At 37.2% G+C, this 24,586-nt stretch overlaps 1 protein-coding gene across 7 annotated transcripts in view; it reads right to left on the reverse strand.

Annotated features, from left to right (window-relative positions):
• BCAR3 (BCAR3 adaptor protein, NSP family member) overlaps positions 1-24,586 on the reverse strand; it is a 109,805-nt gene that overhangs the window by 36,298 nt on the left and 48,921 nt on the right. For 6 of the 7 annotated variants that reach the window (XM_013186588.3, XM_013186593.3, XM_048067042.2 and 3 more), the window contains exons 2-3: positions 21,083-21,410; positions 10,268-10,307 (exon numbers count right to left, since the gene is read on the reverse strand). In XM_013186588.3, coding sequence (XP_013042042.1) covers positions 10,268-10,307; positions 21,083-21,402 — 360 coding nt within the window. In that variant the 5' untranslated portion in view covers positions 21,403-21,410. Of the gene's footprint in view, positions 1-10,267; positions 10,308-21,082; positions 21,411-24,586 lie in introns of those variants that run through there. The other variant, XM_048067047.2, reaches the window with a different exon arrangement.

Genomic DNA, 24,586 nt, shown 5'->3' on the forward strand with positions numbered 1-24,586 from the left:
TTTTTTTTAATAAAGGTTACACAAGCTCTGCACATATGGTTCAATGAATAGATGACGCATTCTTAAGAACCAGAGTCAGAACTGGAACCTTCGTATGACACTGTGATACATCACTATGAAAATTAAGACTACTGGAAGAAAGTAGTACACAAGAAACCTCTGGGTAATGGTAAAATAATTCTTGCACTGTTGGCTACCACGGAGCTCTTTCAGCCAGCATGATTATGAACAGCCTTCAGGCTGCTCCAAATTACACTTAATTTATATCTAGTAAATATTGACTCAGAGGAGCTAAGGATGGTTCAGCCATTTCCACTCTCCTGTTCTGCAACCTTTTGCTGGTACTTTGGGTTGACTGCACGAGAAATAAACTGTTTCATGCACCTAAGAAACATCAAATGTGATCTTTCTGCTAAGTCAATCTATCAATGCTTTTCTAATACTTTCCAACATCAGGAGATCAATTATCATATCAGATTCCTTTCTTTGTTTTCAAAGATTCTTGCCAAGAATCTTAAAATATCTGAAAATGCCTTCATTTGTTTCTAAGGATGGCTGGCTAGAGTGCTTTTGATAGGTAAGTTTATTAAGAAAGTCTTTCTAAACTCATAGAACTTAAGGACACAAATTTAAGGACACTTGATCACATTCTGTATCAGGTTCCTAATAGTCCAACAGGAAGAGAAATTAAGGTGTCTCTCCCGATCCCATCTGTATTATTATAAAGCCTGTAGAGTTATTTAGGGAGTTTCGTGATCTGGTTTAAATTACATTTATCCAGCACTGCAGATCGGGACTGTTCTCCTGACACACCTAAACTGTCTCCAGCCCCATTCACAGCACATTGCATATGCAAGAGCTTGAAGTATTCACATTGGATAGTACAAACCTGTTCTGGGGGAATCCTTTTAGGCTGCTTTAATCTTACACATTAAATGAGACACAATGTAGGAATCATTTCTCTTGAGGTTTTGGGCTTCTTTTTCTCTCATCACAAAACCAATCAAAGATTTCTTTGGCTTCAAAGTTGCAAGTGGCTCAAGTAATGCAACCGAACTCTGTAAAAATACAAATACTTGAAAGCTCACAAGCAGTCTGAAGTTATCAGAACAGTCTGCGGAGCTACAAAAAAGTTATTTCCATAGAATCATAAAGGTTGGAAAATACCATCGAGATCATCTGGTCCAAACAGCACTTATATTCACGGGTGTACTTATAATTCACACATAGAGTTATGATTCTTGATTTCATATTACAGAGAAATAATTTTAGACTAAACTACACAATGGAATTGGTGACTTGCCACTGTTAGATGGTGCTACATCGACAAATCACCTAAGCATTTAAATCAGCCCAACAATATCCAGTGGAATACATGCAATGCTACATTAGATTTCTTTTCACTAAGTGAAAGTAAACAATCCACCCAGAAAGCCAACTATAAACGAGAGAAGACATGGTGTACAGTACAAGGGTCAACAGCATAAATCGGATCTGATGCAGCAGGCAGCCAATCCAGAGCATGCCACTCACTGGCACTGGACTCATGTCACCATACGGCATACAGCACCTCCTGCTTGCACAGTGCGTGGGACAAGTGACGACATATGGCAGGCACCTCCTGACTGCACAGTGCACGTGCACAATCTAACAAGGGTTGTGAGCACCTATTGCTATAAAATGGCATCCATAAGGTTGTAATAAGGTATAATATGAATAAAATTTTAAAGAGAAAAAACAAATCAAAGCATGGAGATCCTAAGATTGGAACATTCTTCATTTAGTATGTATGACTTCTCTCTATAACTAATTATTTGTTCTTTTGATGCAAGAAAAGTCAGGAAACAGAGGATACAACTGACAAACAAGTTGTCCACACAAACAGCATCTTCACAACGCCCACTACTGTTTAGTCTTAGTACTTAGTCATTAGGACATGGCCTAGCATCCCTAACTAAACTTCTGTGGGGGATGCCTCCAAATACAGGTAGTGCCCAACTGGTTACAGCTGAACACTTTTTAAATTGTAGAATACGTGGGAGAAAAGGGATGACAACACAGTTCAAAAACACTGCTTACTTTTATTTGTCCTTAACTCAACTGTCTACAGGTACCATAATGTCCCACCACCCAGCTCAGGTCGTACCACTCCTGTGATATGTCTTACTGGAACTGACTCTTTCATGTCCCTCCTCTAACCTCACTTCCTGCAGGCTGTTGGTGCAGCTCCTGATAATAAAGCAATAGATAGAGCTGTAGTTGTAATTACATTTGTTTGCATTGCAAGGGTGTGGTACAGGAGAGGTCAGCAAAACTCCTTCCTTCTATTGCAGTTCTGTAAGGCCTGTAGCTGTTGTACAGGAAGAGTAAGAACATGGAGTTTGCATCTATTTAGTATTCAGTGTTGAAATCTCTTTAGAAATACGATTTATCTAAAAATACAGATTGGAAACTGGAAGAAATAGGTGCCGAACCTCCTGAAGAGCTTCCTACTGGGTCCTAAGGCGCACTTTAAGATATCCAAATACCTTTGAAAAACCTGGTCTTTTATTAATAACATGCAAACTTTTCAGACATCTGACAATAGGCATAGTTTGTCTTACAGCCATCTATTAAGAGGCCACCAGCCAGTTTTATATAACTTATCAAAAACTAGTCTATATATGCTTGAGCTCCATCTACTGTCTGCCAACTTGTGTACAAACATGAAGCTATTTTGTAATGCCTCACCTGTTATTTTTTCAATTTATTCCTTGTATTGGAATATAAATAAATAAATAAATAAATAAATTTGAAAAGGCGTAAATTTACTTTTTTTTTCAGAATTAGTTCCAAACTTCTGGCTCATATTTTCTTCTCTTTTTACCCGACGTAGCTGTCATTAGTCTAACTTCAGCTTTACTTGACACAGTACAGTTCTCTTGCATATAAAAAGGACCCATTTAATGCAATCGCTAGCTGCAGATTTCTTCTTCTGAAAATCTCTCCAGTCCTATCAAAATAAAGTGTTTATCTGAGATTTACTCCAATTTCAACTGTAACTCAAAAAAAAAAAAATTATATATACATATATTTTACTTTGCCGAGGGGAGGCACCTCAAAATCAACCTTCTATTGAAAACTCCCAAATATCCAAGAATACTTCCCTTTTATAGAAGGAGGGGTTTTGGTTGTGTAACACTTAAAAATTAAATCCACAAGTCATTTGGGCTCTGCTGGAGCTCAGTTTTTCAAACTCTTTAGCAGCATGTATGAGTTTGGAAAGGCCTGTTTCCCTCACACATTTTTGCGTAATACACTTTGATGAAATTGAAACAAAAGCAGCAAGCTCACCTCAGCTTATATGCTCCCTTGCAACATTTTCCTAATGGAAAGATTTGAGGGCAAGGAGGCAAATGACCTCAGCGTGTTCTAGATAGCCAACATAACATTATATTCTCTCATTCACATAGGTGCTTAGTTTCTAATAGTATTTGACATACAAAAACCACAATCAGCAAATCCTGCTTCTCTGAGAACACAAATTAATAGATGGTATCTCTACTGAAATATACTTCTAATGTTCCTTCTGCTGCCTTCTCTACAGGCCAACCTATAGCCAAACAGTATGTCAAAAAGAGGTAAGATTGTACAGACATGCACAACATACCAGTCTTACCCTAATTAGTTTCTATAAACATAGCTCTGAGAGATTAGGAGCTTCACCTCCATACACTTTGTCAGGAAGAGTACCTGAAATGCTCTTTAATAATTTGACTTCAACAAGCTATATACTCACTCCCCCTTGTGGTTTATGTATTTATATATGTTTAAAAATCAACTTAAGTCAGGTGCCACTGTGAAGGAGTTAAATATAAACATTTTCATGTGCCAATCAGCCTTTGCTATTAGTCCACCCACAAGATAATGAAAAGGACCCAATCACATATATAACTATCATCTTCAAAGCACAGTTCCTGTGGAACAATACTGAAAACCCAAAATGACAAGTATTCTGCACAAAGGACACAGCTCAGTAACAGTTAAGAACAGATCAGCACTAAAGATGGCAGACTGCAGTCAGGTCTCTCTTCTGTTCTGCAGAGTTCAAATATCTCACATGAAAAGGATTAAATTTTATCTGCACTCATACCTTTTATATACGTATACACCTATTAACATAGATATACAAAAGACTACTGTAAGCTATAAGAATTCCAGCTGATGCCAACACACAGCAAGACACCTTTTTCTTCTTGTGTCAATAGACACAAGTGTTTGTACAGAAATTGAAAATGGAAAGAAAACTAAACCCGCTTTACAACTAGATTTAGTTTTATGTTCTCCACTCAAATCTTCAAACACTTTTTATCATGCACAGGGTTGCTCTTACCAAGAATACTTAAAATGTACACTGCAGTTGAGGTAGGAGAAATTAGGCACAGTGAAGATATGATTCAGCACCTTTCTTTCTTCCCCATGGGAAGCACTTTTGTGGGAAATGGCATGCTCTTTTTTAGCAAGTAAGCAAATACAGTGCCTACTGCAGTGTAAAGGATTGGATACGGGATTACACAGGAAAGCACTGTTTTTTCCAGAAATGATCCGTCCCTTCAACAACCACGGTATCTGACAGAGGTATTCAGTAACTCCATTTGCATGTGAATGAAAATGAATCACAAATCAAGAAGAACTAGACAATGTCTTAAAAGTAAAAAAAACACCCATTTTTCCCCCTTTCTTTGAAACATAAATAATCTTCATCACCTACTACTATTTCTTTTCACTGACACTATCGTTTTGACTTGGGGATAACATAAATAGCAATCTGTAACTGTCAGCATTTGAAGGCCACAGGCATTAATATTTTGGAGAAAAAGTTTTTTTCACTTAAATCCAAGTTCCACAAGATCTCTAGAGACAAAATAAAATTATTCATAATATGAAAGCTAAGCTTTTCTCTGCACCTCAAAATTTCTGGCCAACCTGTCAGATTCAGGTTTTTCCATTTGACATTTCTCATCTGTGAACATGGCTCGATAATAGTCATTGATCTAACAAAGATACTGAAAAGATCAACTAAGTGTCTACTGGCACCAGAAAAAATAGTGCAGTGTAATTTTATAGACGGTTTTCTACTCAAAGCTTATTGCAATATCAGTGCATTCAGTAGCTTGCGATGACTCCAGAACAGACGTAATTTAAGAGTTAATGAGTGATAATATTCAAGTACTAGAATACAGACGTCAACAGGGTCAAATTTATAATGAGAGGCTAAATGTAAGGTTAATCTTTAGCACGCTATTAGAGAGAATGCATGCTGCAAAAAGACCTATCAATATTTTAGATTTACCAAAGCACACTAGGCAGTACAAAAGCAGTTCCACATGCAAAATACCCTAAACTCTATTTCAGCATCAGGGAAAGGGAATGCAAGAGCCACTGCTAAAAGACTTCACAATAAAGGCCAGAATAATTAGAAAGTCACTATCCACTTGACTAAATTCATAAGGATTATCATTCAAAATGAAAAAATAAAATAAAATCCCTGCTCTTGGCATGCTAAAACAAACGAAAACAACACCACCACAACAAAACCCAGATCTTAAGAGCTAATCAGGTCATTCAAGAATTGGGGGTTGGGAAAGAACAAAAAGCCCCAGACATTAACAGGCTAACTTAGGAATCACCCTACTAGGGAAACACAAACTAGGACAGCAGACTGAGAAGAGCATTGTCTTTCACAGCTGTAGAATCACCATTCCTGCATATTTACTGGAAACATGATCTTAAATTTTATTCATCACTTTGTACCCAAAAGACTATGGACTTGCTGACTCAGCCATCTTTTCAGACAGTAACCTCTTGGGTCAAACAAATCTCAACATTTGAAAGTACTGAAGCTTGGGTGTAATTACGGATAACTGCTCTATCAAATGAAACAAGTTTTCATTAATTTCAAATAAATGGGAGCAAGATTCTCATAATGATTTTAGGGCAATTAACTACTTCAGAGCTGCTGAATTTCAATTACGTATACAACTCCTAAAGTCTTTTTTGAAAATTTTCTGGGCTGCTGAACAGATTAGAACATCTGTTATAACAATGTCAGTGACACTCTCACATAGAATTTCTCAAAAACTTTTATGATATAAGAGGAAGCATAGATGGTGGAAATCTTTCTTCCTCATTCTTTGCCTCTGTAGAAAAATAAATGGAGTTTTTACTACCATGAAAGTTATAATAAATTATGAAAATTTTGATTTTCAGTAGCCATGTCGATTAAAATACAGGTACGGTGTTTTTTTCCAGCAGAGGGCAGCGTATAACTATCAGTTAAGTCAGCAAGCCTCAAAAATTAAGGATTTTTTGCACTGTGAGGTAGATAAATTTATGTATTTAACATTAGATTAGATCTAACAGTTTCTTAACTTTCTGAATTACACGATTTATATACAAGAGGTAACTGCTGTGGAGTGATGTTTGTGAAGCATAAGCTCCTACTAGGCAGAGAAACATGGAAAAATGTAAATGTCTTAGTAAAACATCATTGAGACCAATGCCAAGGTCAAGCCAACAATCTTCAAGTTGGATACCAATCCCGTAGCGACAAAGTAATATGTAAAGTCAAACTTAATTGTATGGGCATACTCCATTTCTCCTTGCTGAAATACTCACCTGATACTTCTACCTTCTGTGATGCTGTTGCCACTACTGCAGTTACAAAAAGGAAAAAAAAAAAAAGACTTACAGAGTCAAAAAGAACATTTGGTGCCTTATTGTTAGTCAACCCTCCAAGCTCAGATACTTAACGTCTAACAGTCAGACAACACAGAAACCCAACAAACTTTCCATTCACAAGTCACAACTCGCATCTCAATAGACAAGTCTCTACAGGAGAGTGATACACAGCAGCTCATAAACAGGTATACACTGTACTTGGCAAGTTTTCCAGTGGGGGGATTTCTTTAATATATTTCCATGTCTAAAAAAGGCTTCTTGCAATGCAATCTCAAATGTGATCAGGAAGAACTCTTTCCCAAACTGCAAATACGTGTTATGCTGACAAGGATTTTTTTCTAAACCTTCCCAAATGTACATATACACAAACAAACTTCCCTTTTGACAGTACTCCTCCCAAGTTATCTTCTTGGAACAGCCATTAGACTGATGAGGGTCAAATGCCCCCACGTGTGATTGACATCAACCATATGACGAATTTGTGCAATACACACTGTGCATCAATAAACCTCATCATGGGATCCAAGTTCCCTGCAGTTGAATTAAACCCACAAAGTACTGTCCTATCTTACAAAACTAGATATAACCAACACATTGGAATGTCACCAACATTTTCTTTTTAGTTGCGTTCACTAAAGCTGTCACAAATGGCAATATGATTTTCGACAGCTTGCTTTATAAAAAAATCAAGGAGTAAAACTAGGGAAAAATGAACACTATGGTGCTGAGAAACATGTATCATTCAGTAGAACATCACAAGGGAATGGCATTTTTCTGCAGCTGTAGCTTCCTTATACCAGTGACAGTTGATTTTCAAATATGAATCTAAATATAAACTTGCCTTATGACCATGCTCAGCAGACAATGTCATAAATTCTGTAATTCTTCTTGTAATGGATTAAAATACATTTCCAAAATCTCAGGCCTTAATAATATTCTGATGAGTATTTCTGTAATTATTAGCACTTTTCCATGGGAAATACTTAAAAGATTTTCATAAAATGAAGAGAGAAATCTGTTTCTTTATTTCTGCTGTGATACAGTTTTAATGACTATAGTGCAGACTTCTGTCTAGAAGATCCTATTTACAGTGCATAGGAATGGAACAGAAAGCTATCTTCAGTTCACACGAATTTGATCAAAACAACTCTCAAGAAGTTCTCCAACACACTCAAAGCTGCCAGCACTTGATCCTTTCTCCCCTGCAGGAGACTGTTCTGTGGATGCGTAGACTCACGGTGTGGGAGGAACCTGCTGAGACTACCAATGGATCTATTATTTGGCTCATAAAACTTGTAAAAATCTCACAGAGTGTACAACGTGCTATTGTGTCCGTAAATCTTTTTCATGACTTAGTTAGCAGCCTGACTCAAAGCAGTCTGGCCTGTTTTTGCTTCTACCATAAAAGGGTTTTTGAAAGAGCCATTTAACTGTGACCATGGTTTCAGCAACGCTGTGAAGACAAAGGAAGGGTTGAAGTCATACAGACACTTCAGTACTCAGACTCCAGCAAATCAGTACATTTTTTTCCTTAGAACTTGCTTTTGCATAATTAGGTCTCTTTGTATACTGAATGAACTAATACATCAACATTCAAGATGCAGAAAACTGCCATTTGTGAGCTGTACTCTAGATTCAAGTATATGAAACCACAGCACATCTACAGAGAGCAGCCTATAAAAGAACATCTTCAGAGGATTAATTTTATAATCATGCCTTTTCTATCTTTTATCTTGAACAGAACAGAGAAGGGAAAATAATTTATTTTGCCTTTCCTCCAGCCATATCTAAATCTCCAGCATATCTAAATGCAAGGAACTATTCATATTACTTCTTGTCACCAGATTCTAGCAAGGTGAAGGTTTGCATAAAGAGAAAATTGATACAACTGGCTTCTGAGTTTACCATCAGTCTCTCTGCCCTTTGTAGCAGTGTCTGCATGTAGTCACTACTGCCATGATAAGCACTATGATATTCTTTCCACTGTGAAACAGAGCACGTTGAAGCAGAAGATAACCATGTTATTTCTTGTACCTGAATTAATTCTGCCCATTCTATTTACCGTAGAATCCAATTCTGAAGAGATGTTGAACACCTCCCAGCAGGAGCACGTTCTGAACAAGTATTGCCTTTCTTATGGGACCCACAACATCAAGTAGCATGTTTGCATCACTACAGAAACAGTGAGGATTTACAGCTGTGAAGTTGCTCTGCTTACCTCTTACTATTTTAAAGTTTAAAACTAGCTGTCTTGCAGTTGAAGGGGACTAGGTATGCCTAGGAAAGCTCCCCAATAAGGTCCAGTCCCAGAGCACCAAGGCACAAGCATGCTGATGAGGGTGATGACACTGACAAGTCCTGTGACAGTCCAGCAAGCCTCAGGCAAGACAGGTTAACAGGCCAGATCCAAGGTCCATCCAGGGCTTCCCACTCAGCACTCCAGGAGTGAGGCTCAGGGCAGGCACACCTAAGATACATCTCTCCCCTCCCAACACTGCCTTACTGTTTCTCCTAGTTTACTTGTTCTATCAGCCTCAACCCTAACCTGGGCACCCCTCCATTTTCCTCAACTATGAACACCCACACAGGGAATTCTAGCAGCAGAACCCAGCTGACTTTGGAATATCCTATTCAATTTGTTGCTATTGGCTCTCTTTAGTTTCTTCATCACCTCAACTCTAACCTAAAGCAGAAATATACACATCTGAGAAATTCACGTCCACATGGAATAGTTACAGAAATACCCTGTAGTCAAGGATAATCTGTATTTCTCAGATCCTTTACAGAAAATTAGCATCTTCTAAAAGACAGAGAAAAGAAGTCAGAAATTAAATAATCCCATATTTGAGAGACATGACTTGTAAACCAGATTTTTGTTTTCTAAGAAATACTATTCACTTAAATTAACCATGATAAAAGGTGCTAATTCAGTGGAAATTACAGACATGCAGCACTACAAGAGGCTCTCAGTACAGAATCACATCCCTAAGGTTTCTTCCAAAGTTTCTATATTGCCAAACCAGGACTGACTTTTGAATAAAATTTATGAATGCTCCAGAGTGTTTATGATTTACACTAACAAAATAGGTATTTATATATTTTAAGCAGTCTCATCTTGTACAAAAGGAAAACAACATACAGTTTTGCCAGGATTCCACTTACTTTTTGGATCAGAAGTAAAATTTTTAACTATAGTGTTAGTAAATATATTGCTAAAACCATAAACCTGAATTTTTGTAATTTTTGCAGATATGTTCCTTCCCAAGAAATGCATAAACAAGAATATGGATTCTTTTAAATTGTTAACAAAGATCAAAGTCACCATGTAACTGAAAAGAGGCCCCAATATCAAAATGCAGTCTACCCCTGAAACATGATGCCCACTAAAGCATGCAGAAAACAGTCTGACATTTATAATTAGTTTATCTGTAACAAAAGATAGACAGATAGACAGAAGCACTATTTAACTACGAAGAACTGGAAAGACTCTGGCAGTGCTAGTTATATAACAAATGAAATATGTGGAGGGTAAGAACTGTTACGTTACCTTAACATACTCCAAAGCAGGATCCAGAATATTCTGATCTCTGTAAGAAAACGGGGCAAGAGGAAGGAAGAAGGGACACAAAAACAGAAAAAAATGGTGAGTTTAGATATTTCTCATCCTGAATAGATATTCACATGAGCAATAGGCTACTAGATCATGTTAAAATCCTTGTTAAAAAATGCCCATGTATCTAGATGGCCTATTTAAACATTCAACTAATTTATAAACCACTGATTCCTCCTAGAAAATCAGTACTAGTAGAAGAACTACTATTAATTAATTTGGGAAATAAAGATCATTATCCAGTTTTAAACAAAGTAAAAACAACCTTATGAAAAAAAAAACCACTCCAAAAGATGGCTGATAATAGTTATATGCCACCTAAAACATATCAAGGGAGAAATCTCTCGAGCTTTCAAATTTATTTCTTTACTTGTATTGTTTTCCCATTTAAGTTACTTATAATGATAGCATTGCTAACAGAAGAAAGCTTGTTACGTCAATCAAGTTTGCCACACGGACAACGTAGGCCCGATAAATTTAGAAAGAGAACCCTGTTCAGTGAAAGTTATGATGATGATATAATATTGGAAACTTATTAATAAGCTTCAGATATGTAGACATGGGTTACACTGGAATCAGCCAACTCTGAATACTGTCTCCAAATTTACTGTGTTATCTGAAATGTAATTGTGTATCACTTGAAACTGTTATTGTTTCATACTCAGTTTTAAGTTTGGCTCCCTCACAGCTTTTAATGCAGAACATTAAAGAACAGAACTCTCCTGCTTCTCAGCCCTGCCTCTAAGCAGTCTTGCAATATGATGGTGCTCAGCTGTCCACGTTGGAGCACGGGTTGCAGTTTCACATTATCCCAGTACTTATCAACAGTCAAATTCCATTCCCAGTTTAGTTTCAGAAAAGTAACAACAATGCTGCCTAGCCCAGTGGAAATAGAATTTGGTCCATTTGAAACATTTTCCTAGACAATGTATAAAGAAGGGGCATTTTGGTAACCATATGCACAGAAAATATGTAAAAACATACCAGAGAAAACAGGAGTGAAGTACAACGCAAAAAGAAAAAGGAAGCTGCTAACAATTAAAATGTTTTCTTTTACAACAGTTTGCAATTTGGCTGGAAAAAAATGCCATTCTTAACCACGTCAGCAAAGTCCATAAAGTCTTCTCAAATGATCTGTGGAAAGTTGTTCAAATACTGAACACTTCTGAAAAACTTTGCAATTTTGCTCATCAGTAGGCTGTGGAATCTTTCAGAAAAAGGATCTAACAGCACTGTGTATCCAACAAACTTCAAAAGAATGAACCTGAACCTGAGACTAACAACTAGTTTACTTGCTCACTTCAGCAGTGAGAATGTTTTATGGTCTGCATTAACACTCTACTCCTGCAGACTAGCCTTGCTATGGACTCTACTGTTCCCATTGCCAGATACAAGCCAATGGATTTTTATGACAGATCAAGCCAAAGTAAAATAAATGAAAGAGGCAGAAACACTTTAAGACAAAAGTCTATTTACTGCCATGTAAAACATAGAAAACAAGAGAAAGAGAGAGAAATCTCACTGTACTCACTCACCTTCCACACAAGAGAAGTGCCTTGAAAAATTTGGTCTTAGCAAATGGATGCTGTAGCAAATTTCTTCACAAGTACTAGAACGCTTAATCTGGTAAGCTGTTATACAACAAAATGTAGCAAACCCTGCAACTCACGACCAGCTCAGGTTTATATAATAGGATATTCATGCTGGAGCTCTCCTCACCTTTCTCCCAACAGATCTTCCCCTCTCCCACACCTTACCTTGGTGTCTAACTTTTCATCTTTGTGCAAATATTTGACCTTATTTTCAAGGAATGGTAAATTTCTGCAATAACTAATAGTAAAGGTTAATTACTACATTTTCCTATCATTCAATTCCACCGTAATACAGCCACATTAAGCAGTTTGCCAAAATAACTAGGAAGTGATCACAAAACTACCTCCTGAACCTCAGTTCTCTGTTAGCAATGATAATGCGCTCCTTTATGCCATATGCTCCCAACAAAGGAAATCTATAATGTCAAGACCCTTCAGAAAAAAAGGCTCAGAACAAAGGCCTTTTCCTTTTTTCTTGTAAAGCATCTTAATAAGAAGGGTGAAGCCACAACCTCATTTTTTTGTATTGGATGATATTAAAAAAACAAAATGCACTTTCAGATAACTACCAGACCAGATGAAAGGTACTTGCAGGCTCTGCTACTTCTCAAAATCAATGTGATTGAAGGTTTCTTGCAACAATACTGAGCTTTTCATTTTTCATCAGATTTTGTTGGATTTCAAGAAATGCTAATATTAATCTTCATAATGAGCTTGACTTTACATCTTCATTCATCTGTATGTTTACCTACATACAGATGTATGTATACAAGCAGAGTCAGTACTTAAGTCAACCATTACTGTATAAACCGTGGGTTCACAGGTTAGGTTTTATTGTACATTTTGGCTTCCTAATAATCAGACAGGCCCTACTTCCACTTAAGACAAAAAGCCTATATAATACAGAAAGATGTCATCTGGAAGACACAGGTGTTTTCAGAACACCTCAAAGTAAGGCGTTGGGTAATGGCTGCAGTATGACACAGCACTGACTTCATGCTCTTTTTATACTCAGTCTGCCACAGAAAAAGAATATAAGAAAGGGATATTCAGTATTCACACCAACGTCATCTCATTTCAAGAGGCAAGGAACAAAGACTCACTTTTTTTTTTTTCAGTCTGTGTTTGGCTACAGAAGAAAAAAAGAGAAAGGAGAAAAAAAGTCTGATGATACACATAACATGCACAAGGTCTGTGTGGAAACTAGCAGAATAAACACTCCTCCAATAACAGTTCACCTGTACAAGAAATCAATCATCAAAATCTTAGCCTCCACCATTCTAAGGATGTCCTGGCCAAAAATACATTCTTTCTTGAGCTCCCTTGTTATACCTGAAAACACCTTTCTCTCTTCTGGCTGATCTTGCAGGCACATAACCCTTCAATCTCTCCCTCCAAGGGGATGGAATTCAGATGTTATTGGATGATATTCTTCCACTTCCCAACACACCCGACAGCCAAATGTGTGGGAAGAATTTTTAAAAATACCTTCTGAAGTTGTCAACATCAGTCGTCATAAGTTAAAAGGAAGGAAAAAATCCTTGTAAACTACTCAAATCATACTTCTGGTATGACAAACTAAATACTGCCAGCTTCAAAATATGCATTGATTAAAGACAATGAACAACCGAGCAAGAGAATCTGCTAAGGAAAATGTTTAAGTCTGAATAACTAGTCACTTAAAAATATATTTGATAAAATTATAATGTACTTGCAATTAATACTACAGCTGAAAAGAGTCCAACCCCAACACAAATTATTCAGTCCAGTGGCTGCAGAATAGCCAGGATTTCAGTAACTCAGAAACATTCAGCCTTTCTTTTTCTGTACTCTGAGGTTTATTCAATAGTTCTCTAGCACTGCTTCAATAAAGAATCTTTACACGGACATATCCTTTAATACTTAGCTGCTGATTCTAAGAAAACCTCCATCCTTCTACAACAATTGTACATGACCTCCTGTCCTCATTGCTGCTGTGAAGAACCCTGGAACACTCAGACCTGGACAGATTAAGCCATATTAATCATCTGCTTTCTCCAGGCCTTTGCCATCCTTACAGCCACACTTAATAAAGTAACTGTGCTAACTTTAACAAAATTTAAGTGTAGACACAACAGTATTATCAGAGATGCCCAAATCCTCCCCATCGTTCAATGATCAGATACATACTCTTACATTTATGAAAACTGCTGAATGGCCCTGAAGCAGCTCTGTGCTACTCCACACTTTTATAAATCTATTTGTGGGGAAAAACATTAGGATGCATTGCCAATACTTGATATGTGAAAGCATGTTTCTTCACTGTAAAGTGACCTTTGCTAGGAACATTTTCAAAAGCATCTCCTTTCTACTGTGTTGAAAAAGTGAGGCTAAAAAGAACAGTCTTCTCAACAGGGCCAAGGCTGATGCCTGACAAATCAATGTGAAGACAATGCAGGCTCAAAGGGAGCCTGAGAAACTGGTGCATGGCTGCTTAGGTAGACAAAAATATTATAGAGATCAAATGGGATCAAATGTCTCCTTCGATTTGTCTCTGAAATCTTTTCACCTATGTAGATTTAAACAATACACAACTACTTAAGTATGAAGGTACAAGTTTGAACATGTTAAACATACTGTGTTTAAGTATACATACTGTAGACTGATGTTATTTGTACTGTAAACTAGGGTAAGACCCAGTGATTTTATCCTTGAGCAGCTTCTGCTTCACACACACACTCCTACTATATTCCTAAAGCCATTCCACACTTCTGTCTACAGCTCCACAACACTATGGACATGACTCATTCAAACACCAGTGGAAACAAGTGCAAACTTCTGTGACTAACTGCATAATGACCTGCAGTTTACACAAGAACAGGAGGGAATCTTCAGTAATCAAATCTCAGGAAAAGATAAAATATCATCTTCTCTGGAATTAAATAAGATCTTCACTCATTCATATTTGTTCAGAACGCCCCTGCAGAGCTAATGTTGTTACAGCCATTTGCTTTCATCATTTCCACTTGCTGCATCCCTCCACTTGCTGCATTTTACCTATCACAGCAGAAAATCTACTGCTTTCTACTTTTTCCAAGTCACTCTCTACTTCTGAACCACATACAGTACTGGTATCCACAAAAACCCAAACTAGGCACTTCTATTCTTATATTTTCCTTAACACTGAGGAGTCCCAGAGCCAAAGCTTTGTTCTTTAGAGCTATTCTTAAACTTTCTTTTTCCAAGACTTTCACAATGTTGTGAAAGCAGTGGCTGGGCAGCAGGACCAGGGCTTATCCAAACAGTCACTGCTTCTATACACTTCTCTGTATGTGCTGTAATCTGTTGATTTATACCTCCAGCTGGCAATTCTTTACAGTCAGTGCTTTAGTTACTGTAGTTGTTCAGGATCCAGTTATTCAGATTTTTTAAAACATTTTTAAATCACTTAATCTCAAAAAATTTGTCACACACTCAGTAGTATCACAGATTCTTCTAATTCATCTGAAATTCATGTAAATCTATGTAAAAAACATTATTCAGAAAGCACAGTTGTCATGTGGCTGATGTGTCTTTCAGAAACGTGTATTGGAACTGGAACACAGGAAAGTTAATCCCAAGAAGATGGTGGGAGGAAGAGCTCTCCTCCCTGTCTATTCCCTTACCCCAGTTTAAGAAGCTCACTGTATCAGACACCTCTCTATACAGGATGTTGTGAACAAGCATCAGCAATACATGAGATACTCCTCTGTTTGACATTGACATCCACTGGGTATATTCTTCTCAATTTCATTGATTTCCTCCACACTAATAGATCAGAAATTTGTAACCCTATATTACAATTAATTGCTCATCTCTTCTCCACCTCATCATAATAGATTGTATTTTGACAAGTGTGCCCTCCTGAGCTGCAACAAACTCAGCCCAGAACTCCAAAAACATGCAACCTTATCACCACTTGGCAAACAAACTGTGGCTTCTACAGTACTTTCAGAGGCCAGCTTGTTTTGCTAACAAACATTTCTCGCTGGAAAGTGAAAGTACAGCTACAATTTGTAGTTTCAGCCAGTGTGCGACAGATTGATGGGTGCATGGCAGCATGGCAGCGGACACACCATTAGTAAAACTTTTCGTAAAGAAATGGTCCACCATAATTATAAGCACAGCTGCCCTAGTACAACATTGACATGTTCTCTTCTCATTTATCGTGTTTTTGAAAAGAATGTCTCTAAAATGATTACTGCCCTCCTTCAAAAAGATTTATACTTGAATTAAGCACCTAAGCACAGGTGGGGGGAAAAATGTAGTTGCCTTTTTGCTATGTAATTTATACCTGAAAAGAGAACTGAAAAGAAAACCATCATATTTATCTGCAGGACTGGTGGTTCTTAACAGCAGGTACCAACGTACTGTTGTTATGTCCTGCAGTAATCATGGAAAGCAGAACTTTATTCACAGCATAAAAGGAGTGGAAAGAAAAATAAACGGTTACATGCGGACAGGAGGTAAGATGAGGGATGGTGAAACAAAGTACTGTTAGAAGAAGCAACACAGTACTTGGTACATACTTGGCAGCAGAAGAATCTGTCCACACAACAGACTGAGGGGCTGGAAAGGGAAGGCAGATGAGTCATACCAGAAATGAGCCCCGAAAGTTTAAGGTTAAGAAGATCTGATTCTGAATACAAGCAGAGAACATTAGGTATTCTCTGCTCATACAACAGAGCATTGCTTCTACCACAAATGTCTATCAGCTTTAGTGGATGGCTAACCTCCATCTCTGTGAAAGCATAGCTGAGATTTACAGGTGTACATGTGAATGGTCAGATCAAGAAAAACAATGGGAAACTTCTAGACAAAAAGCATGAAGCTTTGGCAGCTTCTCAGGAACCCTTCCTTTTGAAAAAGCATTTGTTTGCACATGGGAGAAGTCAAAAACATATTTAGTAGCTGTAAATTTACCATGCTCGTCTTACTCCTGTGAAAAAACACAACCACAAACAGTCTGTTACAGGTCTGTTACAGGAAAATAAAACTCATACTAAGAGGAAATGTCAAGCATTACACCAAAACCAATTATTTTTACTTCAAAAATTATGTGCTTTATAAAAAGTTCCTCCCCACCTTAAACAACAATTCAAAGGGAACCAAAGATCCATTAGTATTTATAACTCAATACCAACACCTTGCTAACTTCCAAATGTACTGCTCTCCAAGGACAGTTCTGCAGAGGACAGTGAATCTCTTTAGCTTTCTGTTGATAAAGTTGTCCTACTGATGTCAGTGGTACTAGTCAGTTTAAAATTGAACTTTTTTTTTCCTGGACAGTTATTTAAGATGCTATCACATATTTGAGAGAAGTATATAAGTTTCACCCAGCTCAATGTGCAGAGCCTTGAAGGTCAGAAATATTAAAGAGTACAGAACATCCTAAATGACCAGATAAACTAATCTTGTCTGAAATAACTCTCAACTACGGCCAACAGAAAGTCCAATGCTAGATGATAGCGCTTTATCTGATATTACGGGGAAAAAGAGCTGACACAGGAAAAACAACAAAGTCTGCTGATCAGTACTCAAATTAAAATAGACTGAAGTCTGGCTAAATATAAAGCTGGATACACCTACCGTACTTTCAGAACCACTAAGTGTATTCTTAGTGCTTGTACGTAGATTCTTTGGGCTAGTCTATAAACACCTCTTAGTTTACAGGATGTTTGTGACATTTTGATCTTTTGCAACAGGGTTCAGTGAGCACTGGAAGGTGTTAGAGATTGCTTGCCCATTTTCTCAGTGAAAGAATGAAGCTGACCCCAACCTACCCCTTACCTGTCCTACACCCAGCAGATTCAAAAAACATGTATTTTTTAAATCTATCAACAGATATGCATTTGAAGATTTTCTTCTTTAAATAAAGACATCATAAAACAAGGCCAAGGTAATTAAACATGGGTGAACTATGGATCAGGTGTCAAAGGGAAATTCCAGTTGTGCTTTATTTAGGATTAATTGTCAATATCAGATAAAAAAATATTACAAGTAGCTTTACAAGCTAAAACAAGAGTTCTTCTCATAAAACAGAATAGCTTTCAAGAGCTCAGTTACTTCTAATTTTGGCCATTGAATTATTTCCAAGAGACTCAAAAAAATCACATACAGGCTTTCTCAATAAATCTTTTTTTCCTCTTAAACTAGCACAGTTGTGCGTTCCCAAACCAAATAGAGAACACAATCTTCCTTTATTGAAAGCCGACAAAATACTTATTTTCCAAGTTTTCAGAAGTGACTATCACGTTTTTGCATCTTCATCTCGTGTGGTTTGTTTTTTTCCTGAAACATTTGCATGAAGTAGCTACTGAAACATTAGAAGAATGCTTTTGTACATCAGAATTATATTTTTCTACGTTAATCCAGAAGAAATCTAAAAATTCCACAAAGACATACTTTTCTGGTTGTAAAACTATAAAAACCCAACAGAACATAATCCTACAAATAAACAACTATACATATATTCCATCTTAGCTACAGAGCAATGTAATCAGTTAGCTGTCACGTAAGACAGGCGAGAAGTTTCTGGAAATCAAGAGTTCCATTAGGTAACCATACAATTTATTATCTTCTTTCCCTATTCTCCTTGCTTTGTCCTATTTTTTTGTCCCACAAAATTATGTATTTATATAAATATGTTTATTTATATAAATACATTTGATTAAAGACTGTATTACTCATTCTGAATTATCAAAAATGTTACCATAATTATGCTTTTAAAATTAGATGTTATCAAGCTTAAAGCTATGGACATGCCTGAGTCAAAGTTCAGTATAACCAGATCCACATGCACATGAACACTGCAGTCCTAATGACTGCTAGTTCTGCTGTGCTGATGCCAAATACAGCACCAGAGTTGAACAATGCATCATGAAGAAGTTTGACTAAAACATGTGTTCACACATTTTTTGTAAACAGCATTAATGCAATGAAAGACTGACTTACTCCTAATGAGAATATCCCCGTAACATTATACGTATGTCCCTGCAAGAATCAAACTATTACAGGGCTGTTTTCATAAAACACAGATAAGATAATGTGGACTTCCCTATACTGTCAGTCTCAACTAATTTCAATTTGAGTGTAAGTGTTAGAATATATACCTTAGCATATACAGCAGAACTCTTACCACAGGAAAATCTGACTTGCTCTCTCAGTTTTCTTTTAAAATATACTAGCGAATGGTACAGTCACCCAAAGGAGACTCAAGAAGTGACATATTTGCTGTCAAGTTGGCAGTACCTCCTGCTCCAATATAACGGGGCTGTCAGGTTATGGAGCAGACTGTATAAAGATCTGTTGTTAAAATTAAAGCAAAAGGCAGCAGTTGTTAACATAGTATCGCGTGTGTGTTTTAGCAAAGCCACTGGAAAATCAAACACAGAAACAGTACTTGCTGTTATGACTCAAAATATGCAAATTCTATGAATAGGCTAGACTGACAACATCCTTTGAATTTCTTATCATTTCAAAAGCTTTGTTTTCATTCTGATTAGGCAGAACTTCTTGACCTTTTCCTCGCAAGCATTCTGTTCTTACCCTTACAGCTTGTGCAGATGTGTTCTTCAGAGGACAAAGAAAGTTACCAGTTACAAGTATTCTATATTTAATATAGAAGTTCTGGTCTCCCAAGAGAAAAAAAAAACTCTTGCATATCATGTTTAGTAACTGCTCCTGGGAAGGAAGGCGTAAGAAAACTTCTAGGTATACCACCATATTCTTTTAATGGTAGCAACCATGGCTGCTTGGATTCTCTAAAAGTACGAGAATCAAAGAAGTAAATCATGTTAAGAAGTCAGTTTGTGTAAGCAGGTGTCTCAGAGGTCATTGACAGCAGAATACTGAACATGTTGAGGTCCTTTTTTCTTTTACAAGTAAAAGGGATATAGAGAAGAAAAATTTATTTTCAAGTGTTGAGAAAGTTTCATCTCGTATGCCACAAGCAAAAGCATACAAACAAAAACCACTGTACACACACAACCCCATATAATTAGAACTGTCGTTCCCTCATGAGGTTTGAGAACATATCCTGTAAATGAAAAGCAAACCGTGCATGCTTTTTCAGAAGTTGTTATTCGGTTACCTTTTCCTCAACCTTTATCTCTGTCACCCAAACAACTTGACACTCGCTCACCTTTGTGCCTTTAATAGATCCACTGTATTGCACTGAATTTTTCTTATGTTAGCTGAATAAAATGTCCCATTTTATAGACCTAAATATCAGAACAAACAAGGCTATTCACAAAATTATTTTTTGTGGCAATGAATATTGGTGCTGAAGACAGATTCCCAAAACAAAAGCTAGCTGTGAAAGCAGAATTCTTTCTCAAGAGTCATGGATATAACCAGAAGTTAGGCAAGGACTACTACAGCAATAGTATGATGAGCGTACTTTGGGTTCTACAGAGTCTTCAAGAACAACAGCTCACACATAGCTCTAGGTAGGGGGCAGCTAGAGTACCATTTTCTCCTTTCCTCCACACTTCATCCCTGTAAGCACTGAATCCAAATCCAAAACAAGTTTGACCAGTTTGATTTTCTGGTTAAAACTGCTCTGTTAGAACAATGCAAAGGGCCATTTCAAAGCAATTCAGTGATTTCTGATTCTTTATTTAAAAAGTTTCCTCCATGGGAACGGTATAGCAATGCCGGTACAAAAAATGTACCTTTTAAAGGTTCAGAGGCAAGACCTAGTCCTTTAAAATTATTGTTGCAAAGCTTCACAGATGTCTAAGAAAGACTAAATATCCAAATCACTAAGTCCCACAGACACAGTGGCATAGAAGGTAATTTTAAACAGGCATTCATATTTAACAGCCCATACTGACTGATCTTACTGGAAAAGGGAAATTATGTTGAAGCCTGAGATATTAAGTCAAAAAAGAAATTCTCAGAATTCCTGAAATTATGAATCAGATTCCCACACAAGCCCAAATATTGCATGTTTCACATTGTTTTTTTGTTTGTCTCCTCCCATCAAGAGCTAAACTGAGCACAAGCGAAGAAATCAACTTCCGTTAGCACACGAAGTTATAATAAACATCTGCACCACTAACTAGACATTTAGAGGTTTAGAGAAATACCTAAAAATTCCTACGCAACAAGCAAATGTAAATTAAGGTTTTACAAGTACCTGGCACGGAGTTTGTTGCTCCTTCCATTTGGTAGAGGATACTCTTCTATGACATCCTGTATAAAAGGTGGCTGCTGCCGGTGTGTTCTGGTGTATGGTAACGTTCCCATGTGGCTAAATATATCACAGGATCTAACGGGAACTGTCCCCTTCTTTTTCCTGGGGAGAGTGCCATGGATAGAGATGTCTTGAAAGGAGTCTGAGCGATGCTCAGCTAGTGAAGGTTTGCTGGTCAAAAGGTCCATGGAAGAAGCTAATGATAACTGATGATTCACCGGGACATTTCTGGGAAGACTTGCAAATTTCCCTGCAGCTATCATTCTTGGTTCTGGAAAAAAACAAAACAAAACAAAATCATAGCACATCAATCAAAGCCCCATTTTAATGGAAATTAAATACCACAATTAACAAAAGCACTTAAAACTGAACTTCTGCTTTGCTTTAAGGCAGTCAGCTACTTCAAGAGGTAGCCTGTATTATAATCAAGTCACGTTTGCTCCCAACTGCATGTGTCAAGCATGTGCATATTAACTTTTACATACCTGAGAAGTCACAACAAAAAACAACTGATCTGAGCACATATGCAACACCAGACCCTGAACTATTCTCCATTTTTCTGTATGAGGTTCCTCTTTTTTTTGCTTATTCACATTCTCTGAGGAGTCAGACATCAACTTAGAATCATTAACAAAAAGCAAAATTTTAAGAGCATTTGGGCAGAACTAAAAGGGCACTCCTACAGCTTGGTTTGGACATTTCTAAATCCAGTGGCTGGCACACTGTGAGGAAAATACTTCCTGAAAAGTCTTGCTCAAGTAATAAATCTAGCAGAGAACTGGTCACATATTTACAACAAGCTGAGAACTAAAGGGCTCTACCCGAGAGATAAGGGCAGGAACAGATTACTGGAATTCTCTTCTGCACCATGCACAGACCGCTGGCTCAAATAATTGCTGACATTAGGGATTTGCATAGCTGTCAGTCTCTTGTTCCATCAGTTGTAACCTGCTGTACAGTACAGGTTTTTCTGTTGTCATGAGCAAAAAACCTCTGAGACAAACACTTCAGGCACATTAACAGATCCCTGTACTCGTCCTCAAAAAAAAAAAAAAAAAGCTCACTTCACTTCATAGTGTTACATGACAGAAGACAAGCTGCCTTATCCTATCCAGGTACGTTAGACTGCAAAAGCCATTCTATGGAATGAATGTCATAAAGTCAACTAATCCCACATTATTTGAGCCAGGTACTAGTCAACCAGGTGTCTCCTATGAAAACTAGAAAAAGTGCAAGAGCAGCACACACTGATATGAAATCAGAAGCCAGGAAAGCTTTTTGGAGATGGAAGTTAGAATCTGTTCTGACTTTAGTCTAGTTTCATGTCAGAAAAAAAGAGTAGTACCTCGAAGGTCCAACAGCCTGGAAGTCACCTTCTTAAAGCTACACAAGAATTCCTCTGGTTTGGAGAAACGTACAGGTGTTGCAACAAAAACATAGCTGGCACTATACTCTCCTGCTCCCTTCTCCAGCCTCAGCATCACAAGGACTACGAAAGTGTCACTGCACTGAAACTACTGTTATTTCTGCTCAGAGATTATCACAACAGGCTTAGTTTTACAGTAACACTAAAGCTGATGTCAAATCAATGAAAGAATTCTGCTATCTTCTGTCAGCTGCACTGAAGAGAGATTCACAGGCTGGGTAAAGTTTCCAGACTTCCACCACAAACCCCTTCCCATTTCTCCCTTGTTGAAGGCCCTACGATAAATATTTGCTCATGATAAGAAACACTTAGATTATGATTTTTTTCACCTTCAAATCTACCAAGACTCTCAACATAGCTGCTATATACTTTAGTAGAAAAGCCTCTGGAAATAGCATCTCTTGTCAGAGAGAGAATCTGTTTGACCTCGGTCATGTTTCTTGTTGAAATGCGTAGAAAAGAGCTGAGAAGTTAAAAAAAAGTGAGATTGTTAGTTGTGTAGATCCAAATACAATTCAAAACTCTAGAGAAACCAAACCACACACTCACCAAAAATAATTATAATAAAAATATCTTTATCTTAAATTATCATATGGTCCCTTGATGTGAAATACTAAGTCACCTCTCCATTTATCAATTGCTTTGAAGACAGTTTCTGCTGGTTAGTATTAAAAATATCACAATTATTTTCAAAACAAAACAAACAAAAAAAAGTGTTGTAAAGCCAGGCTTGTATTACAATTGTATTGCATCTATTATTAAGCAAAACAATTGGTCCAGAGGGGAAGCTCTAAAATGCAAACGTTTACCACAAGGCTACAATTTCCTAGCTAGAGCAAACTGACAGAGCTTATTTCCAGTAAATTAATTTATAAATTAATTTATTATTAGAGAGGAATAATAAAATTGATCTCAAGCAATACGGGGGGGGGAAGAGGAGGGGGAATAAGCTCCTTATAATTCACACAATCATTTGAAAACTCAACCTTTTTGTGTTTAATGTAGTAAGGAAGCAATCATCATTTATAAATGGCCTAAAAAATGGAGGCTAGCATGCTCATATGGCACAAATGTATTGTTATTCTCCTATTTTGGGGCTGCAAAGATTCTGTATTTAATAATAATATTTTCTTATTGGTTCACAAAAAAACACCTCCAAAACTCTGAATTCTGACTATTTAAGCGATTGTTTTATCCAGTCAGCAGGATTTTCCTTGGCCTTTCTGCAAGACCATCACTATGCTGAAATGAAACACAATAGTTCATGTGGACAGATAGCAAAACCAAGCAGGTATAAACAATAGACACTTCAGTTTAATAGCTGATACCAGCTGAGTCCATGATAGGTTTACGATGACAGTACACTCTCAATCACCACGTGTTTGAGGATCCACAAAGAAAGGTAAGTGTCCCTTCTCCTAATTCAATCACAGGATAATTATATCAATCTAATAGGATTCTAATCTGATCTCAGAATTTTTCACCAAATGAATGATTATCTCCTGAAGTACATTATTTTCTTTTTAACCTCCCCTCCTAACAAGCCCTTCTTAAAGAAAACCGAATCTTAAAGGAAACTGAACCAGACACTCTCAGTTATGTCCTAATCATTGTACCGTGTAACTCACTCCCTCAATAACATCCTCCAATTCACATATTCAACACCCAATCCTCAAATTCACATCTGAGTTTTGTTTTGAGGAATTGAGTTACAGTTCCAAACCTAAGAAACTCAAGACATTCAAGAACTTACAATACAGTTAGCCACAATTACATGTGCACAGAAGCTTTGACAATATTTCAAGCAATCTTCCCCTCAAAAACAAAACAAACAGGTCTGCTAACTTCTACACAAGTTTATCTGCTTGCTTATCTGCTCCTATACTAAGTATTCTTCACAAATGTAAACTACGAATTACAACAATTAGCTTGGTAACAAAAGTCTTGCCAAACTGCCCATACATTTTTCTTGTATTCAGTGTAAACACTGCAGGAGGAAGCCTCCTCAGCTGAAAACTCTG

Source organism: Anser cygnoides, chromosome 8 (genome assembly GCF_040182565.1).
Source record: "Anser cygnoides isolate HZ-2024a breed goose chromosome 8, Taihu_goose_T2T_genome, whole genome shotgun sequence".
Classification (NCBI taxonomy): domain Eukaryota; kingdom Metazoa; phylum Chordata; class Aves; order Anseriformes; family Anatidae; genus Anser; species Anser cygnoides.